The 24024-nt window shown below is 38.0% G+C and overlaps 2 protein-coding genes across 11 annotated transcripts in view; one reads left to right on the forward strand and one right to left on the reverse strand.

The window, feature by feature from the left end:
* Positions 1-13172, forward strand: part of LOC128685962 (translocation protein SEC62) — a 118913-nt gene extending 105741 nt beyond the window's left edge. For all 6 annotated transcript variants that reach the window (XM_070083305.1, XM_070083306.1, XM_070083303.1 and 3 more), the window contains 6 exons: positions 2887-2983; positions 4764-5085; positions 5294-5427; positions 6375-6561; positions 6906-7072; positions 12080-13172. In XM_070083305.1, coding sequence (XP_069939406.1) covers positions 2887-2983; positions 4764-5085; positions 5294-5427; positions 6375-6561; positions 6906-7072; positions 12080-12278 — 1106 coding nt within the window. In that variant the 3' untranslated portion in view covers positions 12279-13172. The remainder of the gene's footprint in view (positions 1-2886; positions 2984-4763; positions 5086-5293; positions 5428-6374; positions 6562-6905; positions 7073-12079) is intronic.
* The window catches only part of LOC128686112 (tetratricopeptide repeat protein 36 homolog), a 52584-nt gene continuing 40251 nt past the window's right edge, over positions 11692-24024 (reverse strand). Inside the window, exons 5-6 of one of the 5 annotated variants that reach the window (XR_011391780.1) lie at positions 19700-19843; positions 11692-12099 (exon numbers count right to left, since the gene is read on the reverse strand). Coding sequence is in view for 3 of the 5 variants with exons in the window: in XM_070083310.1 (XP_069939411.1) it covers positions 19751-19843 (93 nt within the window). In the remaining 2 variants the exon portion in view is untranslated. Of the gene's footprint in view, positions 12196-19699; positions 19844-24024 lie in introns of all 5 variants that reach the window. The other 4 variants (XR_011391779.1, XM_070083310.1, XM_070083309.1 and 1 more) reach the window with 4 other exon arrangements.

The following is a 24024-nucleotide window of genomic DNA, read 5'->3' on the forward strand; positions in this document are numbered from 1 at the left end:
TACGGTTCTTAAATCTTTCAAACCAACCTTTGCTGGCCTTAAATTCACTCACATCAGCACTAGTTGCAGGCAATTTCTTTACCAAATCGTCATGCAACTGCCTAGCCTTTTCACAAATGATCGCTTGAGAGATGCTATCTGTTTTTCATTTATCCACACCAATAACAATCTCTCAACATTTTCTAACACTTGCGGTCGCTGTTTCATAATCACAGTTGCACCTTTTGCAAGAACAGTTTTCTTGATTGCCATTTTCCTGGTCACTATAGTAGAGATGGTTGATTGGGGTTTATTATACAACCTGACCAGCTCCGACACGCACTCTACTTTCGTACTTTGCAATTATCTCTTTCTTCATTTCAATAGTCATTAGCACCTTTTTTCTCGAAGGGTTGGCACTAGAAGCTTTCTTGGGGCCCATGGTGACTTATTTTGCAGAAACAAGCACCAAAAACAGTGATAATGTGGAATGTACCAAATGTATCCTTAGATGTGCGCACACTGGCTGGCTTGTAAACACTGGCACACACGGGGCAGTTCAGGCCACACGTGGACACGTCTCATACGAATCGTATCGGATACTGGGTTTTCGATCTGATACCGAGGCAAAATTTTTGCGATATAATGCATCAAATACCGGATTTATCAAATACCGATGCCATCGAATACCGGGGGTCCACTATACGTATTAACGTAATATACGACATTTAATGAGACTCGATTATTATCATTACTAATATGGTGTCTCAAGACATAAGACACACTTACTGATTTTAATGTGTACCTGCATGCCAGCACAGTGTGTAAGTTTATTTAGGTACAGGTATACATAAGTATAATTATCAGAATACAGTGGACCCCCGGTTAACGATTTTAATCCGTGCAAGAGGGCTCATCGTTATGCGAAATAATCGTTATGCGAATTAATTTTCCCCATAAGAAATAATGGAAATAAAATTAATCCGTGCAAGACGCCCAAAAGTATGAAAAAAAATTTTTTTTACCACATGAAATGTTAATTTTAATACACACAAACTGAAAAAGGCATGCACAATTACATGACACTTACTTTTATTGAAGATCTGGTGATGATTGATGGGATGGGAGGAGGGGAGAGCATTATCTTCTTACTGTTTAGAAGGGGAATCCCCTTCCATTAGGACTTGAGGTAGCAAGTCCTTTTCTGGGGTTACTTCCCTTCTTCTTTTAATGCCACTAGGACCAGCTTCAGAGTCACTGGACCTCTGTCGCACAACAAATCTGTCCATAGAGCTCTGTACCTCCCGTTTCTTCAAGACTTTCCTAAAATGGGCCATAACATTGTCATTGAAATAGTCACAAGCACGGCTTGCAACAGCTGTGTCAGGGTGATTTTCATCTATAAAGGTTTGCAGTTCAAACCACTCTGCACACATTTCCTTAATCTTTGAAGTAGGCACAATGGATTCCACAACTGGCATAGGCTTCTCAGGGTTAGCCCCAAACCCTTCAAAATCTTTCTTAATTTCCATACTAATTCTCACCCTTTTTACCACAGGGTTGGCACTAGAAGCTTTCTTGGGGCCCATGGTCACTTATTTTCCAGAAACACCACCGAAAACACTGTAATAATACGAAATATTCCGAGTGTATGCTTGGATGTTACCGCGGAGGCTGGCTGGTAAACAATGGGACGGCCGGCACATGTGAGGGCACATTGGACGCGTCTCGGACGAAAATCGGTATGCGGGTTTTTAATCGGTATGCGGGGCAAAAATTTTGCGATAAAAGTAATCGTTATGCGGAAAAATCGCTATGCGATGCCATCGTTATGCGGGGGTCCACTGTATATATAAAATATGAAATAACTTTTAAAAACACTTGAAATTTTGGAGTTTCCAGACATAATGGGGGTGGGGCACAGTGACCATATTAGCAAATCAGGTGCGAGGAGCCGTATAAAGTGTTTTGGTTATAATTTGATATGACCGTATTAGCGGAATGTCGTAAAGCGAAACGCCATAAAGCGGGGCCCTACTGTACAAAGACATTAAAGAGATACATAGAATAAAAAGAATTCTAAGGAATATAACAAACATGAGAGTAGATTAAGTGTAGGATGGTACATGACAGTAAGAAAAATGAGTAGTTAAATTTCAGTGAAATAAAATTCTTTCTCAGATACAATTTTTTATTACATTAGGTAGTATTTAATACAATAATCATTATCTCTAGTTAATGATTATTTTAAACAAAAGCTCATTGCAGTCAGTATACTGAAGCAGTAGTGCTCATATAGAGAAACCAATATAAAATGGTAAAGGATATTTACAAATTAAGATGGGATAAATGGTATGACCACAGTATTAAGGCATACAGTTCTTCATTTAGCCTAGTTTTGAATTGAATGTTGCAATCCTTCAGCTAATCAGTTAGGTTCTTCAACATCTTTGGTAGGTTTAGTGATTGATGGTAGCAGGAGGTTGACTGCATACTGTCTTAAGAAATTTGACACTTGTGGGTTATTTAGCAGCAGAAGTTTATGTTGAAGTCACCAGCATTTATCAGGTGATTTTTATTAGGATTGTTGTTTATAATGTTTCTTAGATTGTTGCAAGGAAGATGTATAACCATTATCAGTCTCCAAGAGGACATGGGTCCTCTAAGGGGACCCAGTGGATTCTCACTTCTACCCTTCCAGTTGATTTTGGGGGAGTCACATGGTACAGTAGAAAACCCTTAGCTAGTATTTTTATAAGCATGGTAAATAACGTCTTGGGAAGTCTTGCCTATTAATGTAATTCAAACTAATTTTCTGGTGGTAAAAGCAGGTCTGAAGTACAAAAATTATACAGTTCACAAAAAGTGCATTGGGGGTCTAATTTCTGCATTGACATTATTTTTCAGCGAACAAGGCAGTCGATGTTCTTCTAGACTCGCCATGGGCTACCGGCAAAGACATTCTATTTACTGATCGCCAGTCTGTTGTGGACTATTGCAACAAGTAAATCTTTGTCCATAAGTATTTATTATTGTTGTGTTAAAATGTTCAGTAAGTACTGTCCTTAACATTAAAACTTTTTACCAGACTAATATTACACATTTTTAATTGCACAGTATCGCACCTTGTAATGAGGGCATACTGTAGCAACCCAAGACTGATGAAAACTATGATATTATGGGCAGAGCTGTATATCCCTTGTGGTTTAGCACTTCTTTTTGATTTTAATAATAATAATAATAATAATAATAATAATAATAATAATAATAATATGATGTTATGTTCAGAAATATTGAAGAGCAGCTTTACTAAAATTCTAAAAAATATTAAAATGTTAATGTTGCAAACTAATGCCTATAATCTTGTGTGACTGTTCACTGTGGGAATTCAATCATGTACACTTTTCAGTAAGTATTTCAGTTATTTGTATATGTAATGGAACACTGAAACATTTGTACTGAGAAATAGAATAATGTAAGAAGGTTGAGTATTGCTGTAACATGTATAGTAGACAACAAAGAATTTTTTATGTATGAAAGCATTAAAAGATAATTGTATATGCATTTTAGTGGGAGATGTCCAGTATGTTTAAAAAGTAAAAATCTTTACTTTTACTTTTAATATTAGCCATCTTCCATAAAGATAGGGTGACCTGAAAAAAAACTTTCACTATTTCCTCATTCACTGTCAGGCTAAAGTATGCTGGCAACAGTTCAGATGCCCCTCCAAACTGCAGCACCACCTCTGCACAATGCAGGCACTGTACTTCCCATCTCCAAGACTCAAGTCTAGCTAACCATTTTTCCTGAATCCCTTCATAGATTTTTACTTTGTGCTCCAACACACTTCATCATAAAAAACACTTGCCTCCACTCGTAACATGCTCTCAAAAGCCTGTTGGAAGTTCAAGCCTTTGCCATTCAAAATCTTTACCTCTTCCTTCCAACTTTTCCTGGGACAACCCTATACACCTTCTTTCACCTAGTTATCCTATTTTGCTCCAGCCTCTAAATGTTCATCCCACTTCAACAACCCCTCCTCAGCCCTCTGAATAATACTTTTGGTAACCTACCACCTTCTAATCTCCAAGCTCTGAATTTTCTGAATAGTATTCACACCACACATTGCCCTCCAACTCAATATCTCCACTGCCTCCAGCCTTCTCCTAGCTACAATATTTAAATTCATACACCCATTCAACAGTGTTGATACATCTATACTCTGATACATACCCCTTTTTGCCTCCATGGATAAAATTTTGTCTCCACTCATACCTCAATGCACTGTTGAATACATTTAATTTTTTACATTAAGGTATCCCTTAGAACACTGAATGTGTTATGAGCAAGTTTGATGTATGGTCACAGGCATTCAGTGGTATTACTGTAACAATTTTAAGACAGTTTTATTTGGTCCTTGACATTACAGTAGTCTTTATGATCAGTCTATATGCTAAACAAATAACAGTTTTTACTTTTAGACATTGCTATCCTGTGTGGCAAAGGCAAAACATGGGGGTGGGGGGAGTCCAGTGTCACCAAATTACTAGTTTATACATAATCAGTATGTATGCATATAACCATTCTTCCAGCAGTAATGCCATTTTCCTGCTTATTTGCAACAAAATCTAAGTTTTTGAAAGGCCAGGATGTGCAAGCATCATAATTTTACCACTAAATGAGAATGATTGACTGTTCCTAAATAAGTGTAGTCATAATTATATTCTATTTGGCTTGGTAATAATATAATAATGTCTCCTTTAAGAGGAAATGTTGTCTTCTAGGCTGCTGAAGCACAAATTCTTTCATCGTGCTAAGAAAATTCCCATCACTGACAAGGATCTTAAACCCAAAGATTTAAAGAAGAAAAAAGAAAAGGAAAAGGAAGAGAAGAAGAAAAAAGAATCGGAAAAAAAGAAAGACAAGGAAGAGAAAAAGCCCAAGGAAGAGGAGAAAAAAGAAAATGAAGAGGAGGGAGAAGAGGATTGTAAGCAGGAAGTCTCAAGTGCAGATAAGGATGAGAAAGATGTAAAGGACAAAGATGATGAAAAAGAAAAAAAGAAGAAGAAAAAATCCAAGATAAAGCTGGATATGCATTTGGAACAAGTTAGTATAGCAGCACTAAGTAGAAGTTTAAAAATAGTTTGAAATGACAGAGGTTGCAGATGTGTCATTGAGTAGGGACAAGAGGACTGCTCTAAAATGAAAGTGATGAGTAGGCAACAGGCATCACGAAAAGAGGAAGTGGAAAACTACATGTAGGATAGACATACAGTACTAATGCATTGTAGGTAAATAAAAACTTATTTTTCAGGTTTTTGTTGATGGGAGTGATGCATATGTTTGGATGTACGACCCTATCCCGTTCTGGTATTATATCGCAGGCAGCTTCTGTTTATTTGGCGCTATTGCAGTGTGTCTCTTCCCTCTTTGGCCGCCAAGTGTTCGGTAAGATTTTTTGTAATTTTTTCTCTTGCAAAAAGAGTGCTCTATGTAATGTAGTTAATATAGAGTTCTAAACATGTAAGGAAATAATGATCAGCAAATTTAAAGATACTGGTAGCCATAGACACATGGATGGAAGGAATTTGGAAAGACATGTAGGGAAGCCTTTCACATAGTTACTGTGCTATATACCTACACATTATTATATTCACTAACAAATCCCTAAACTCAGGAGGTCATACAGTTCCTGGGAGAAATGGAGGTAATCAGGTTCAGTTCAAGGAATGGGGGAGGTCAGGTCCATTTCCTTGGAATACATCAACACAGCAGTGCTTTATACATTCTATGCAGGACTGTACTGTACATCTGTGCAGGACAGTTCTGTACATCTGCACAGGCCTGTTTTGTACATTCACACAGGACTGTTTTGTGCCTCTGCACATGACTGTTTTGTACCTCTGCACAGGACTGTTTTGTACATCTGCGCAGGACTGTTTTGTACATCTGCGCAGGACTGTTTTGTACATCTGCACAGGACTATTTTGTACATCTGTGCAGGACTGTTTTGTACATCTGCGCAGGACTGTTCAGCACATCTGCACAGGGCTATACAGATTTGCAGTACAATACTGCTTGGGTTACCAGGCTGGTTTGATTTGCAGTACAGTATTAACCCTTAAACTGTTCAAACGTAGATCTACGTTCATGTGCGTAGTGCTCCGACCTTGATTTTTCTCTATTTGAAAGCATGTAAAAAAAACGTAGATCTACGTTCGGAGCCCCCCGCACGTGGACATAGATCTGCGTTTGGACAGTTTAAGGGTTAAATATACGTATATAGAAAGCCAAATGCACTTTGCAATAATTAGGCAAGTTTAACTGCATTATTTTTAAGCATTTAATTGTAACATAAATACCCAATGCAATTTATATATATTTTCACTTTTTAGGAAAGGTGTATATTACTTGAGTGTGGCAGCAGCTGGTTTCTTAGGTGTGATTTTGGGCCTGGCTGTGTTGCGGTTCATCGTATTCATCATTATCTGGGTGTTGACAATGGGAATACATCATTTGTGGCTTTTGCCTAATCTTACTGAAGATGTTGGATTCTTTGCCTCCTTCTGGCCTCTATATCATGTAAGTTTTTAATGCAATTTCAGCATCATATTTATGTACAGTACATGCAATTTGTATGTCATCCTTTGAATACTATTTTGTGATATCTATTATGTGAGTAGTAGTATTTGAGTAGCATTACTTTGGAGATATGCTAAGGGGAACTTCAACAGCAAAAAAATGTGCCCAATATTCCAATACTACTCCCATAGTTTAGTACTTTAATTTATTTTTATAAACTGTATGTTAAAGCACAGTAGATGGCACATTAGTTCTCAAAACATCAGTTCACATGTCACATAAAATAATAAATTACACACTCATCACCTATGCACTTAGCACTTTTTGCAACCTTGCATTTACAGTACGAGTACCGAGGAGCTGGATATGAAAAGAAAAAAAAGAAGAAAAAGATTAAAGATGAAGATGAAAAGGAACGAGAGGGGCAAGATAAGAAATCCGATATGGATGATACACTCGACAGTCCAGACACAGCAGCGGAAACTGATAAACATGAAACTGATATTGATAGGTGAGTATTGTACATATTACAGCACCCTCTTTACATCACCTTTATACGTGCCTTACACCTGTGCACCTCAGTCTCTCCATATTTTCTTTCAAGAATGTGGGTTTAGAGCTTTCTATATATTAAATTTTCCTGATTATTATTATAATCAACAGTAAGCACTAAACCCACAAGTCATACAGAAATAGGAGATTAATTTCCTGTTTTCCAGTGCACCCTTCAAAGGGAGGTGCCTTGATGCTGAAGGGTTTTTGATTCGGAAGATTGGAGCGATCCTCCACTTCATTGGATCAAACCTGATTGCCTTATTTCCGAGGCACTATATGACCCCTACAGGTTTAGAGCTTCACTTATATATTTTTTTTTCAACACGTCGGCCATCTCCTACCGAGGCAGGGTGACCCAAAAAGAAAGAAAATACTTTCATCATCATTCAACACTTTCACCATAATAGCTGTCTTTGCAGAGGAGCTCAGATACGACAGTTTAATATATGTTTTCCACAGCATTAACCCCGTTAACTGTCCAAACGTAGGTCTATGTTCTCCCGCCTATTGCTCTGAATAATTTTTTTTTTTTTTTAAATAAAGAGAACACTTTTTACATAATCTCTGTAAGTACAGAGATATAAGGGCGCAAAGTTTGTTGCTCACCTGACGGCAACAGGAAGCACTGCCGCTTGCAGAAGTGTTGCTGATACACCTTTTTTCTTTTTCTTTTTTTTTATATAATTTTTATATTCTGATAATTATAATTTGTAGTAGTTTTTGTGATTTCAAAGCCAGTCTTTGTTCTGACACTAATATTAGTCACAAACACAGTGACAGGTGAACATTTTCACCTACCTTAGTCACATAATATTGTCTAGAAATATGTACATAGTGTTTATAGGTCCCAATAATGTTTTGGACATGTGGGAGTTTATAATAATAAGTTTCTTTGAAGCATGGTGTAAGACGAGTGTCACTTCACTGCTGACAGTGCAGTAACATTTGATGAATGTGCACTGCCTTGGCTTTATTTGTTTTCACTGTTACACATAAACATGTCTGTCTGTCCATCTGTCTACCTCTACAGTGGACCCCCGCCTTACGATATTAATCCATTCCTGAGAGCTCATCGTAAGCCGAAATTATCGTAAGGCAAATTAATTTTCCCCATAAGAAATAATGGAAATCAAATTAATCCATGCAAGACACCCCAAAGTATGAAAAAAAAAAAATTTTACCACATGAAATATTAATTTTAATACACACAAACTGAAGAAGGCATGCACAATTACTACTATACTAAGAATATAATACATGACACTTGCCTTTATTGAAGATCTGGTGATGATTGATGGGATGGAAGGAGGAGAGAGTGTGGAAGTTGTTATGGTTTAGAAGGAGAATCCCCTTCCATTAGGACTTGCAGTAGCAAGTCCTTTTCTGGGGTTACTTCCCTTCTTCTTTTACTGCCACTAGGACCAGCTTGAGTCACTGGACCTCTGTCACACAACAAATCTGTCCATAGAGCTCTGTACCTCCCGTTCCTTTTAAGACTTTCTTAAAATGGGCCATAACATTGTCATTGTACAGTTTGCCAACACGGCTTGCAGTAGCTGTGTCAGGGTGATTTTCATCTGCAAAGGTTTGCAGTTCAACCCACTTTGCACACATTTCCTTAATCTTTGAAGTAGGCAACTTCCTCAATTTCTCTCTCCCCTCCTCTGAAGCAGTTTCCTCAGGTCTGGCCTCTTGCTGTTGAAGGTGATCTTGCAGCTCATCAGTGGTTAGTTCTTCATTGTCCTCCTCCACATACTCCCCACTAACCTCCAACCCCAAGAACTTCCCCAATGCCACAATGGATTCCACAACTGGCATATGCTTCTCAGGGTTAGCCTCAAACCCTTCAAAATCCCTTTCTTCTACACATTGTGGCCACAATTTCTTCCAAGCAGAATTCAAGGTCCTCTTAGTCACTCCCTCCCAAGCCTTATCTATAAGGTTTACACAACTGAGGATACTAAAGTGATCTTTCCAAAACTCTCTTAGAGTCAATCGAGTGTCTGAGGTCACTTCAAAGCACTTTTGAAACATAGTTTCTGTGTAGTTTTTTGAAGTTTGAAATGACCTGCTGGTCCATGGGCTGCAGGAGAGGAGTGGTATTAGGAGGCAAAAACTTGACCTTAATGAAGCTCATGTCCCCAGAAAGTCGCTCTGCCAAGTCTGAAGGATGACCAGGAGCATTGTCTAATACCAGGAGGCACTTAAGGTCCAATTTCTTTTCCATTAGGTAATTTTTCACATTGGAGGCAAATGCATGGTGTAACCAGTCATAGAAAAAGTCCCTAGTGACCCATGACGCTGTATAGCCCTTGTGGCTTAGCGCTTCTTTTTGATTATAATAATAATAAGTGACCCATGCCTTACTGTTTGCCCTCCACATCAAATTAACCTTGAGGACATTGTTTTGCCTGAACGCTCTGGGAGTTTGAGTGATACACCAGTAAAGGCTTCACTTTGCAATCACCACTAGCATTAGCACACATCAGAAGAGTAAGTCTGTCTTTCATAGGCTTATGTCTTGGGAGTACCTTTTCCTCCTGAGTAATGTAGGTCCTGCTTGGGAATTTCTTCCAAAACAGGCCTGTTTTGTTGCAATTAAACACTTGTTCAGGTTTCAATTCTTCGCTGTCTATGTACTCCTTGAATTCCTTCACATATTTTTCAGCCGCTTTTTGGTCCGAACTGGCAGCCTCGCCATGCTTTATCACACACTGTATGCCACTACGATTCTTAAATCTCTCAAACCAACCTTTGCTGGCCTTAAATTCAATAACATCACCACTAGTTGCAGGCATTTTTTTTAATTAAATCGTCATGCAACTTCCTAGCCTTTTCACATATGATCGCTTGAGAGATGCTATCTCCTACTATCTGTTTTTCGTTTATCCACACCAATAACAGTCTCTCAACATTTTCTATCACTTGCGATCTCTGTTTCGAAAACAAACTTGCACCTTTTGCAAGAACAGCTTCCTTGATCGCCGTTTTGTTGGCCAAGATAGTAGTGATGGTTGATTGGGGTTTGGTATACAACCTGGCCAGCTCCGAGACATGCACTCCACTTTCGTACGTACTTAGTAATTATCTCTTTCTTCATTTCCATAGTAATTTTCACCATTTTTACCATAGGGTTGGCACTAGAAGCTTTCTTGGGGCCCATGGTGACTTATTTTGCAGCTACAAGCACTAAAAACAGTGATAATGTGAAATGTACCGAATGTATGCTTAGGTGCGACTGCACTGGCTGGCTTGTAAACACTGGCACCCACGGGGCAGCTGAGGCCACGCGTGGGACGCGTCCCAGACAAATCACGTAAGGCGAGTTTTTTATTGTGAGGCGAGGCAAAATTTTTGTGTTCAAATGCTTCGTATGGCAGATTTAACGTAAGGCGGGGGTCCACTGTATTTGTCTCTGCTTATCTGTCTTTGTCTCTGCTTGTCTCTCTCTCTGTCTCGGAGAGAGAGAGCGATTCATGAACCAACAGGTATTACACACAATGCAGAGTAGTCACGTCTGATTCCTGAACAAGTGAAAATGTGTATTACTTGCCAGACATGCTTATTATGCATTATATCTTCATGCACAGTATAGCACTGTCTGGATTTTTTTTGGTTATCCTAGGTAATTTACACTATGCATAATTGTATTTGTGTGGACCTGTGAGATAGAGACAGAGTAAGAGAGAGACAGAGACAGATAGAGCCAGCTAGTCAGCCAGCCACCGGCCAGTCAGCCTGCCGAACACATATTACACGTTCCAGAATTTTCTTTGTACTTAGGGCATAGGTTATAGGACATTTTGGCAGGATGACACTACCAGTGGTACCAAAATTGAAAGGGTGTTGCACAAGGGTTATTATCAAGGTTTTTGATATTTCTTCGAACACTTGTGACCACATTGACCTGAAAGTCACTAAACTCAGGGTCAACATCACTTTCCTCTTAAAAGATGAGTGTTAATACGACATGACATCAGTGAATCCCTGGTGTTTGCCATGCTATTTGCTCTAGCTGGTGCTCAACTGAACTGGTGCTCCCACAAGTTACTAAGTGGTCCCAGATTTCTTTAATACTGCGCATATCAAGTGTTGAGACCCATTCTATGCTGACCAGGCATCTCAGGCCAGTTGTGCTAAATTTGGAGACAGGAAATATAAAACTTAGATCTACATTTGGAGGGCTAGCTGTAAGACCGTAGATCTACATTGGACAGTTAAGGGGTTAATACACATTCTCATAGATTGGTATTGAATTTTGTGGCTTATAGATGTGAAAGGGAGGGCTACCTGGGTACAGACAAGTAGAAAAATGAAAAGTGAAACTTAATGACTGAAAGGCAGTGTATGTGTTTGTTTCAAGAATGGATTAGGTTAAGAATGATTCAGACTAGAAAAATAGTATAGTACAGGGTATTGAGGCTGGCCATGGAAAAAATGGGAATATACTGATTGAGTATTTGTGTAGTATCTGCTGCCCCATATTATTATTATAATCAAAAAAGAAGCGCTAAGCCACAAGGGCTATACAGCTGCTGCCCCATAAATCTAGACCCATAAGGATAAAAATACAAATTTATACTTCACTTTTATTTATTACTTAAATTGAATGTCATTATCCATCAACATGTTAATTCTTGTTCGTAGTAATTATTTTTTCTTATGATGGAAACTCGAGTAAGAGTTTCTGATTAGAGGGTAAATATTTACCATCTAATTATAATTAAGGGGTTTAGCACTCCCCCATCATTATAATAATAATCATAAGGGAGGGTTGCAGTCTCTCTCAGTACGAGACAAACTTTTATACTGTTAACCACCATTCATGTTTAATTGTGTCGATGAAGGTTGAAGTGTTCTCGCAGTGTTGACTCATTATTTCACTTGAGGAGCTTCTCTGTTGTAGGTTTGCCTTGTTTCTTCTGAGGTGGTACAGATAAAGAATCATCTTTGTTCTTTCTAGGGTTGCTGAGGAACAGACTGCTGCAAGTGAAACAGAGTCAGAAAATTCAAACTCTCAGGCATTTGAGATGGTTGAAAAAGATGATGTTGATGCAGCAGAGATGGGAGAGGTGATGCCTGAAAAGGGAAGCGGTGTTCAAGATTTACAGAAAGAAGTTTCAAAAGAAGGTATAGAGGATGGAAAAACTACAGAATCTTAGGAAACATTACCAGTACTTAAAATTTTTAACCAGTGAACTAGATGGTTCATCTTGGTTTGACACTAAAGTAGAAATCTCATGTTTTAGTATGCAGTTTAAAGGTTTCATAATTTTTGAGGTTTATGACCAGAAAGATTAATTTTTTTTTTTGAATTGGTGAATTTAGTTTTCAGACAAAATTTAATTTTTTTCATACATGAAGTACTTGGTGGTCACTGATGGTTGTATTAGCAGTGTATGATCATTTTATCAAAGTCAGAACCATTACTTAAGATTCATACATCACTTCTAAATATGGCCCAAGTAATATCAGCACAAAGAAAAGTTACTCCCCATCACTTCATTAAAACGTTTAAGCCTGCATATGACTGTTTTGTTTGTTTTACATTATGCAATGTAGCTTGGATGCTTTCTCCATATATAAGGTCAGTGATAGAAATATGAATTTTAATTATTCATCTTGCTGTCATTTACACTATAGAGCACTCTGGGTTCTATGGCAGAATTGTGCACAAATGTTGAAATGAATGGTTTAGTTTGAAATAAGTTAACATATTGAACTATTACAGGTATTTATTTTATGTATAAGTAAAATATTCCATTCCTTTTATTACCAAAAATTGCATTCTTATGTTAATGTACAGTATAGTGAAATTATAGGAGTATGACAACAACATTATTTGTTTAAGCAACACTAACTCCCTAGATTGAAATAGAACTAAAATATTTTTTATTTATTGGCAGTGGGAGGGGTGGGGGAGGTTTAACAGGTCAACAACCATTTTCTGTTGCAGATGCTGAATTTCATGAAAGGGATCCGTTGGCAACATTAAATTTTGTACCAGTATGTATGAAGGGTATTATTTTGTAATTATTAAAATGCAATATTCCAGTTTTTTTTTTTATTTATACATCTGCTTTAATAGATAGGGTATAATGCAAAACCAAAGATGTAAACCTAAAAAGCTATTTCAGATACTACATTTGTGAATGCCTTAACCTGTGGGGAAGGGGGTCATTCACTGCAAGCAGTTTCAGAATGTGTGCTTAATACAAAATTTATATGAAATCCCTAATAACTGCTGACAAATTTTGAAAACAATGTAGTTGGTTGAGGGTTATTTTTATGTGCCCCATAATATGCATAGAACTAAAGGTTTGGAGGTGTGATACATCTGGCACGGATTAAAATCATAACTAAAGGGATCGCTATACATAATATACTAAGTGAATTATTATTGGGTGACCATGAAAAAGGTTATTGATATTGAAGATTTTAATAAGTAAGTTTGGCAGCTTATAAGGATTAAACTGAATAGGAGTCTAATAGTTTTATAGTGACAAATAAGAGAGAATACCGTCACCATTAGACCTATTATTTACTAGAACATAAGCAGAAATTTTCAACTAATCAGTTTCTGGGAAAAAAAAATGCAACACAAAATAGTTAATCAAAGGTGTTGGACAGCTATGAAAAAGAAAGGTCTGAATCAATATAAGAAATGGGGATCACAAGACTAACAAAATTCAAACAGGCCATAAATATACAAAAAAGACAATCTTCAGTACAGAAATGATTGATAAGAGCACAGAACCAAATCTTGTATTAACTTGTGAAAACAAAATTAACTCTTTCACTGTCCACACTCCCAAAATTAATACTGTTCCCAGTGTCCAGTTTAATTTGTTTTTTTTAATTACAAAATTTGATGGGATATTTATGAAATTACACAGGTGCAATTTATACCTGGAGGTTGTTTCAGGGGTCAACACCCCTGCGGCCTGGTCTGTGACCAGGCCTCATGATGGATTAGTGCCTGATCAACCAGGCTGTTACCGTTAGCCACACACAACCCGACTTACGAACCACAGCCCGGCTGGTCAGGTACTGATGTTATGTGCCCGTCTAGTGCCTTCTTGAAGACAGTCGGGGGGTCTATTGGTAATCTCCCTTATGTATGCTGGGAGGCAGTTGAACAGTCTTGGGGTCCCTGACACTTATTGTGCTAGTGGCACCCCTGCTTTTCATTGTGGGGATGTTGCATCGTCTGCCGAATCTTTTGCTTTCACAGGGAATGATTTTTGTGTGAAAGTTTGGAAAATCCTAGAGGGATTAATACCAGTGTATATAATCACGTATCTCTCCCACTTGCATTCTAGGGAGTACAGGTTGAGGAATTTCAAGCATTCCCAGTAATTGAGGTGTTTATCACAGTTGTGTGTGCCATGAAAGTTCTGCATAGACGATTTTACCGCATGTGTTGGCCAAGGGAAGGTGACCCGAAAAAGAAACACTTTCACCATCGTTAACACTATTGCTGTCTTGCCAGAGGCATGTAGATACTACAGTTTAGCTGTCAGTATAAACAGTAAATATCCCAAACCCCTCCTTTAGAGTGCAGGCATTGTACTTCCCACCTCCAGGAATCAAATCTGGCTGACTGGTTTCACCGAATCTCTTCACAAAATATTACCCTGCTCACACTCCAACAGCTTGTGCAGTACCAAAAACCATTCGTCTCCACTCCTACCCCACACACACACACACACACACACACACACACACACACACACACACACACACACACACACACACACACACACACACACACACACACACACACACATGCCTGCTGTATGTCCAAGCCCCTTGCACACAAAACCCATCCTTTCCTGGGATGACCCCTAGTCCCTCCAAGTCATCCTATTTTGCTCCATCCACTCTAAATTACCCAACCCCCTCCTCATCCTTTGAATAATATTTTTTGTAACTCTGCAGCCCCTCTTAATTTCCACACTACAAATTCTCTGCATAATATTTACCCCACACATTACCCTTAGACATGATATCTCCACTGCCTCCAGCCTCCTCCTCGCTGCAACATTCACAACCCATGCTTCACACCCATATATACATGTGTTGGTACCACTATGCTCTCATACAGTCCCTTCTTTGCCTCCATGGATAAGGTTTTTTTTTTTTGTTGCCTCCATAGATACCTCAATGCACCCTCCACCTTTCTTTCCTTTAGCAATTCTATAGTTTACCCCGTCCTTCATATACCCATTCATCAACACGTCCACTCCCAAATATCTAAACACATTCACTTCTTCCATACTCCCTCCAGTCTGATAGTTATTCCTTTCCTGACTCATTTGATACCCTCATCACTTTAAACTTCTTTCCCTCGCACACCCTCCCAAACTCATCCACCAACCTTTGCAACTTCTCTTCAAAATCTCCCAGTATCATCAGCTAAAAGTAACTCAGTTCCCATTTTGTATCTAATTCCACATAATTTAATCCCTCTCCCCAACACCCTAGCATTTATTTCTTTTACAACCCCTTCTATAAATATATTAAACAACCATGGTGACATCTCAAATCCCAGTTTAAGGCCTACTTTTACTGGAAAATAATCTCCCTCTCTCCCACGCATCCTAACCTGAGCCTCACTATCCTCATAAAAACTCTTTACAGCATTTAGTAACTGTATTCCATACACTTGCAACATCTGCCATCTTGCTCTATCCAATCTATCATATATGTTTTAAGTAAATTCCATTGCCCCATTTGACCAGATTTTTAGCTATTTCACTAGTATGCATTCTGTTCTAATTACTAAACACAATAAACTGCCAATCCAACTATCACAACTACCCTATAAAGTGCACAAAAGTCTGTAATTTGACCAATTTTACACAAATTTAAAAAAAATACCAATTTAAAAATAGAGTGCAACAAACAATATAGACATTCCTGGCACTAGAACATTTCCTCTATTCATTTATCACATCCCCAGGCCTCTCCTCTATTACACTTTCCTTCCATTTTGCATTCATAATCACACAAAACCAGAAGATTTACTCTATTTCATGTCTAATGATTGGTCATGGTTTATGGTATTACAACCGAATCAGACCTATTAAAAAAAGTATAACAGACTGGGGAGTGTAGGGGGGGGGGGGGCTTACTTATCCTCAGGAAGCTTGACAAAAACCAAGTATCTCTACTTAAAGAGTCCAATTTGAAGCTACTGCTGGTCCTGAAAGCCACTAAAATTCTCTATTTCAGTAGTATATCTTCCGGTCTTATAAATGGTACCAAGAAACAGAGAATAAAACAATAAAAACCATTCTAGAAAATGCCTCAAAGTTGTTATTTTAACCCTTTCAGAGTCCAGAGGCCAAATTTCAAAGTGCACACCAGTGTCCAAGAATTTTCAAAAAATAATTTTATTTTTCTTCTGAAATGGTAGGGAATCTTTTCCTGAAGGTAATAAAACAAAAAGTACAAAATTTGATGGAAAATTGATGAAATTATGCTCTTGTGAATTTTGATGTGTCAGCAATATTTACACATTGGCGATTTTGCCGACTGACTCCCATTTTAGGCCAATTACCTTATTCCAGTCGACCAAATTCTTAGCTATTTCACTAGTATTACTTCTATTCTATCGATTGAGCACAAGAAATCGCCAATTTAGTGCAAAGTTCAAAATATTCAAATTTCAAAACAGGGTCCAGAATAAATAATGCAGGCATCCCTGGCACTAAACTAACATTTCCTCTGTTCATTAGTTATGTTTATAGGCTTTACAAATGAATTCCATTTTGATTTTTAATTCACATAATGAATTTTTATTCAAACCAAAAAATAGATTTACTGTCATGCAATACTGTAATAATTGTATAAATAATATCAGCACATTTGTGACCGTATATTAGACCCACCAGCTGGTGTGTATTAGACGTGTGAGGTCATTTGTTTACTCTTGAACATCAGCAAAAATTTAACATTTCCGCTACTTTGAGCTCAGCTTCAAGCCATTTTCAGTACTAAAACCAATCAAAATCATCTCTATTTCTGTAATATATCTTCCATTCTATCAAATGAGACCAAGAAATCACATACGAAAAAACACTGCAAAGTTGCTGTTTAATCAAAAATTACGGTCTTAGTTTTTTTTCTCTCGTTACGCACTGTGTGCTGCAGGATTTGTTTTATGCAGTGCACACATACCACATAGATGTATTCTCTCATATCTAGACCCAACTTTACCGCTCACACCTATCAGAGTGAGCTGAGCTCATGGCGTAGATCTACGGTTTGGACTCTCAACGTAAAGCCGTAGATCTACGGCACGGACCCTGAAAGGGTTAAACAAAACACATGGTCAGGGTTTTGCTTTTATCATCATGCAATGCATGGGGCAGGATTATTTCTTATATTGTACAGTAGGGCCCCGCTTTCCGCTAATACGGTCATTTCAAATTATGACCAAAACTCGATATACGGCTCCCCCCACCTGACTTTCTAATACGGTCACCGCGCCCCACCCTGTTTGTTTACATTCTCTGTGAGCTCAATAAGTACTAAGTCTCTCCATTTTATCTGGAAACTCCAAAATTTCAAGTGTTTTTAAAAGTTATTTCATATTTTATATATACTCTGATAATTATACTTATGTATACCTGTACCTAAATAAACTTACACACTGTGCTGGCATGCAGGTATTTATTTATTTATTTATTTATTTATTTATTTATTTCCAATTTGTGCACACATACAGAGGTACAAAAAAATACAGATAAGAGCAGTATGCATTAAAATCAGTAAGAGTGTCTTATGTCTCCAGACGTCATATTAGTAATGATAATAATAATCATCGAGTCTCATTTAAATGTCGTATATTACATTAATATACACATTTTCATTAATCCATCTATGATATTTTTTCAAAATTATATAATAAACACGATGCATAACATATAAATAAGATAAATACACCCCACAGTAGAATAAATAAACATAAATGTGAGATGTGGTAGCAGACGACTTGCACAAGTGACGTCATATTAGAAATGATAATAATAATAATCACCGAGTCTCATTAAATGTCGTATATTACGTTAATATACACATTTTCATTAATCCATCCATGATATTTTCTTCAAAATTATATAATAAACACGATACATAACATAAAAAGATGATAAATACACCCCACAATAGAATAAATAAACATAAATATGAGATGTGGTAGCCAGATAACTTGTACAAGTGACGGCAAGAATAACATTTTCTCTAATCAAACATAAGAGAAAATGTGTTACTGGGGGTAACTGTAGAAAATTATTCCTTTCGTATGTATGTAAGTTTATTCAGGTATACACAAATACAGTTACATAGATTATCATACATAACATATGTGTAGAGAACCTAGGATAACCCAAAAAAGTCAGAGTGACTTATTTCCATTGCCTTCACTCAGAGCATCATTTCTTCTCAAAATGATGCTACATGAGAATGGGAGTGTTCTTCTTTATTTATTTTACCGTATCAATGTAGAGACAACCTGTACACAATGTAACTTTTACACAAACCAGACGTGTACACTTTGTTTACAAAACTTACCTTCGCCTGGTTTGTTTACATAACTCTGCGCCTGTCCTCTCTCATGCACTCATTCTTTCTCTCTCTCATTTATTCGTTTTATCTCATTTACTTACTCCTGACCTTACATTAAGACTACAAATATTTTAAGGTAAGTAATGAGTGAACTGTATATACATTTTATCGCTCTGGGATCCTTAAATATCATATGTGTGGGTGGGGTGGCCTGGTATGGTAGCCTGGCTGACTACCATACATACCACACTTGATTTCTTACAATAAGTTTTTTGATGCCTGGTTCTATTGCTAACTTAATATATGTTAGTGTAAACTTGTTATCTAGTGTTTGTATGCATTTATAACAAAAATAAAAAGGGTGTTCCACTTTACGGCGGTAGCCTGGAACCTAACCTGCCGTATAAGTGGGGCCCTACTGTACTCTCTGCGCAAACCCATTCTCTCATATCTAGACCAAAGTTTACTACTCATAGTTACTTTAGTAAGCTAATGTTGCAGAACTACATGAAGGACCCTGGCCTCACTGACAGTTCTATGTGATGGCCAATGAAAGGGTTAAATATTTAAAGCAAAATACACAGTTTTCCAGACAAAAATAAATTAAATGAAATTGAGGAAATGTGTGATGTATTAAATATTAAGTGTAACAGATCTGAATCCCAGACAGCTGAAATAAAAGGATACTGAAATAACCAAAGAGAATGTAAAAAAAATTATATACTGTATAAACAAACAAAAAAAAAAAAATAATAGGACTGAACAGGACATCACCAGACTTTCAAAAGTATCCACTTCAGACAGTTTTCAGGATTTTGCTGCAAGAGCATAAATTGGCAAACAAATGGAAAATAGCACACATTACTGGGTATGCCAATATTTAAAGTAGAGATGGAAAATCCTTCAAACTAAAGGCTAGTTTTACTGAATAGTGCTGTAAAAATATTGGAAAATACTTATTTTTTACAACCAGAAATGAGTAACAATTTCATCCTTCATTACACAGTACCTGTATTGGTGTACTCCTATAAATCATATTAAATCTTTCTTGTTGGATACCTTATACATCTGCACATTCACCACGCTGCAGCTTACTGAAAACATCATGCAGCATTTTGTTGCAAAGAGCTGCATAAGGATTCATCTGAACAAGCTGTGAATGAAAACGCACAAGTTAAATTCATTCTGTGAAAACTAGCATGTAACAGTACATGTTAATACAGGTTGGCCATCACTAATCAGACATCATCGGGACCTGTAGGGTGCTGGATTAGTGATTTTGCCGGATTATAGAGTGGTTAGGTTAGAATATACTTAACCCAACGGCGATATTTATGCATCAGTGATTTCACACAATTTATGCCCTATTTTTGGCCCATTCCATTGTTCCAGTCTACCAAACTCATAGCTACTTCACTAGTATCCTTTATTCTGTTGATTGAGTACAAAAAACTGCCCATTCACCCATTTCAATTACCTAATAACATGGTCAGAAATTGATAATTTGGCCAATTTCACACAGACATCAAAAGATGCCAATTTCAAAATAGGGTCTAGAATAAACAATGCAGACATTCCTAGCACTAAAATAATGTTTTCTCTGTTCATTAGTCACATCTCCAGGCCCCTCTTATACAGTGGACCCCCGGTTAACGATTTTAATCCGTGCAAGAGGGCTCATCGTTATGCGAAATAATCGTTATGCGAATCAATTTTCCCCATAAGAAATAATGGAAATAAAATTAATCCGTGCAAGACGCCCAAAAGTATGAAAAAAAATTTTTTTTACCACATGAAATGTTAATTTTAATACACACAAACTGAAAAAGGCATGCACAATTAAATGACACTTACTTTTATTGAAGATCTGGTGATGATTGATGGGATGGGAGGAGGGGAGAGAGTGTGTTAGTGTTTAGAAGGGGAATCCCCTTCCATTAGGACTTGAGGTAGTAAGTCCTTTTCTGGGGTTACTTCCCTTCTTCTTTTAATGCCACTAGGGCCAGCTTCAGAGTCACTGGACTTCTTTCGCACAAGATATCTGTCCATAGTGGCCTGTACCTCTCGTTCCTTTATGACTTGCCTAAAGTGTTTCACAACATTGTCAGTGTAATAATCACCAGCACGGCTTGCAATAGCTGTGTGAGGGTGATTTTCATCCATGAAGGTTTGCACTTCAAGCCACTTTGCACAGATTTCCTTAATCTTTGAAGTAGGCAACTTCTTCAATTTCTCTCTCCCCTCCTCCGAAGCAATTTCCTCAGGTGTGGCCTCTTGCTGTTGAAGTTGATCTAGCAGCTCATCAGTGGTTAGTTCTTCATTGTCCTCCTCCACCAACTCTTCCACATCCTCCCCACTAACCTCCAACCCCAAGGACTTTCCCAATGCCACAATGGATTCCTCAACTGGCACAGGATTCTCAGGGTTAGCCTCAAACCCTTCAAAATCCCTTTTGTCTACACATTCTGGCCACAGTTTCTTCCAAGCAGAGTTCAAGGTCCTCTTTGTCACTTCCTCCCAAGCCTTACCTATAAGGTTTACACAATTGAGGATATTAAAGTGATCTCTCCAAAACTCTCTTAGAGTCAGTTGAGTTTCTGAGGTCATTACAAAGCACCTTTCAAACAGAGCTTTTGTGTACAGTTTCTTGAAGTTGGAAATAACCTGCTGGTCCATGGGCTGCAGGAGAGGAGTGGTATTAGGAGGCAAAAACTTCACCTTAATGAAGCTCATGTCCCCATAAAGTCGCTCTGACACGTCTGTAGGATGACCAGGGGCATTGTCTAACACCAGGAGGCACTTAAGTTCTAATTTCTTTTCAGTTAGGTAATTTTTCACATTGGGGGCAAATGCATGGTGTAACCAGTTATAGAAAAATTCCCTAGTGACCCATGCCTTACTGTTTGCCCTCCACAGCACACACAAATTATCCTTGAGGACATTCTTTTGCCTGAACGCTCTAGGAGTTTCAGAGTGATACACTAATAAAGGCTTCACTTTGCAATCACCAGTAGCATTGGCACACATCAACAAAGTAAGCCTGTCTTTCATAGGCTTATGTCCTGGGAGTGCCTTTTCCTCCTGAGTAATGTAGGTCCTGCTTGGCATTTTCTTCCAGAACAGGCCTGTTTCATCACAATTAAACACTTGTTCAGGTTTCAGTCCTTCAGTTTCTATGTACTCCTTGAATTCCTGCACATATTTTTCAGCCGCTTTGTGGTCCGAACTGGCAGCCTCACCATGCCTTATCACACTATGGATGCCACTACGCTTCTTAAATCTCTCAAACCAACCTTTGCTGGCCTTAAATTCACTCACATCATCACTAGTTGCAGGCATTTTTTTAATTAAATCGTCATGCAACTTCCTAGCCTTTTCACATATGATCGCTTGAGAGACGCTATCTCCTGCTATCTGTTTTTCATTTATCCACACCAATAAGAGTCTCTCAACATCTTCCATCAATTGCGATCTTTGTTTCGAAAACACAGTTGAACCTTTGGCAAGAACAGCTTCCTTGATTGTCTTTCTGGTGCCCACAATAGTAGCGATGGTTGATTGGGGTTTCTTGTACAGCTTGACTAGGTCGGCTATACGCACTCCACTTTCATACTTATCAATTATCTCTTTCTTCATCTCTATAGTAATTCTTACCCTTTGAGGTGTAGGGTTGGCACTAGAAGCTTTCTTGGGGCCCATGGTCACTTTTTTTCCAGAAACAGCACCGAAAATACTGTAATAATACGAAATATTCCGAGTGTATGCTTGGATGTTACCGCGGAGGCTGGCTGGTAAACAATGGGACGGAGCGGCACATGTGAGGCTGGCTGAGGGCACATTGGACGCGTCTCGGACGAAAATCGGTATGCGGGTTTTTAATCGGTATGCGGGGCAAAAATTTTGCGATAAAAGTAATCGTTATGCGGAAAAATCGCTATGCGATGCCATCGTTATGCGGGGGTCCACTGTATTATGCTTGCTTGCCGTTTTGAATTTTTATTCACACAAAAAATAGATTTACTGTTATGCAGAGTACTGTATTATTGTAATAACTGTATAAATAATGTCAACCCATTCTTGACTGTGTATTAGACCGACCAGTTGGACACGTATTGGACATTAGCAAAAATCAAACATTTACACTACTTTGAGCTCAGTTTTAAGGTACTTTCCGGTGTGAAACCAATCAAAATTATATCTATTTCTGTAATATATCTTCCATATAGGTAGTAGGTTGGTAGACAGCAACCACCCAGGGAAGTACTACCGTCCTGCCAGATGACTGTGAAACAAAAACCTGTAACTGTTTTGCATGATGGTAGGATTGCTGGTTTCTTTTTCTGTCTCATAAACACGCTAAGATAACAGGGATATCTTGCTACTCCTACTTACACTTTGGTCACACTTCATAGACACGCACATGCATATATATATATATACATACATCTAGGTTTTTCTCCTTTTTCTAAATAGCTCTTGTTCTTTTTATTTCTTCTATTGTCCATGGGGAAGTGGAAAAGAATCTTTCCTCCGTAAGCCATGCGTGTCGTATGAGGCGACTAAAATGCCGGGAGCAATGGGCTAGTAACCCCTTCTCCTGTATACAATTACTAAAAAAGAGAAGAAGAAAAACTTTATAAAACTGGGTTGCTTAAATGTGCGTGGATGTAGTGCGGATGACAAGAAACAGATGATTGCTGATGTTATGAATGAAAAGAAGTTGGATGTCCTGGCCCTAAGCGAAACAAAGCTGAAGGGGGTAGGAGAGTTTCAGTGGGGGGAAATAAATGGGATTAAATCTGGAGTATCTGAGAGAGTTAGAGCAAAGGAAGGGGTAGCAGTAATGTTAAATGATCAGTTATGGAAGGAGAAAAGAGAATATGAATGTGTAAATTCAAGAATTATGTGGATTAAAGTAAAGGTTGGATGCGAGAAGTGGGTCATAATAAGCGTGTATGCACCTGGAGAAGAGAGGAATGCAGAGGAGAGAGAGAGATTTTGGGAGATGTTAAGTGAATGTATAGGAGCCTTTGAACCAAGTGAGAGAGTAATTGTGGTAGGGGACTTGAATGCTAAAGTAGGAGAAACTTTTAGAGAGGGTGTGGTAGGTAAGTTTGGGGTGCCAGGTGTAAATGATAATGGGAGCCCTTTGATTGAACTTTGTATAGAAAGGGGTTTAGTTATAGGTAATACATATTTTAAGAAAAAGAGGATAAATAAGTATACACGATATGATGTAGGGCGAAATGACAGTAGTTTGTTGGATTATGTATTGGTAGATAAAAGACTGTTGAGTAGACTTCAGGATGTACATGTTTATAGAGGGGCCACAGA

Source organism: Cherax quadricarinatus, chromosome 9, assembly GCF_038502225.1.
Source record: "Cherax quadricarinatus isolate ZL_2023a chromosome 9, ASM3850222v1, whole genome shotgun sequence".
Lineage (NCBI taxonomy): Eukaryota > Metazoa > Arthropoda > Malacostraca > Decapoda > Parastacidae > Cherax > Cherax quadricarinatus.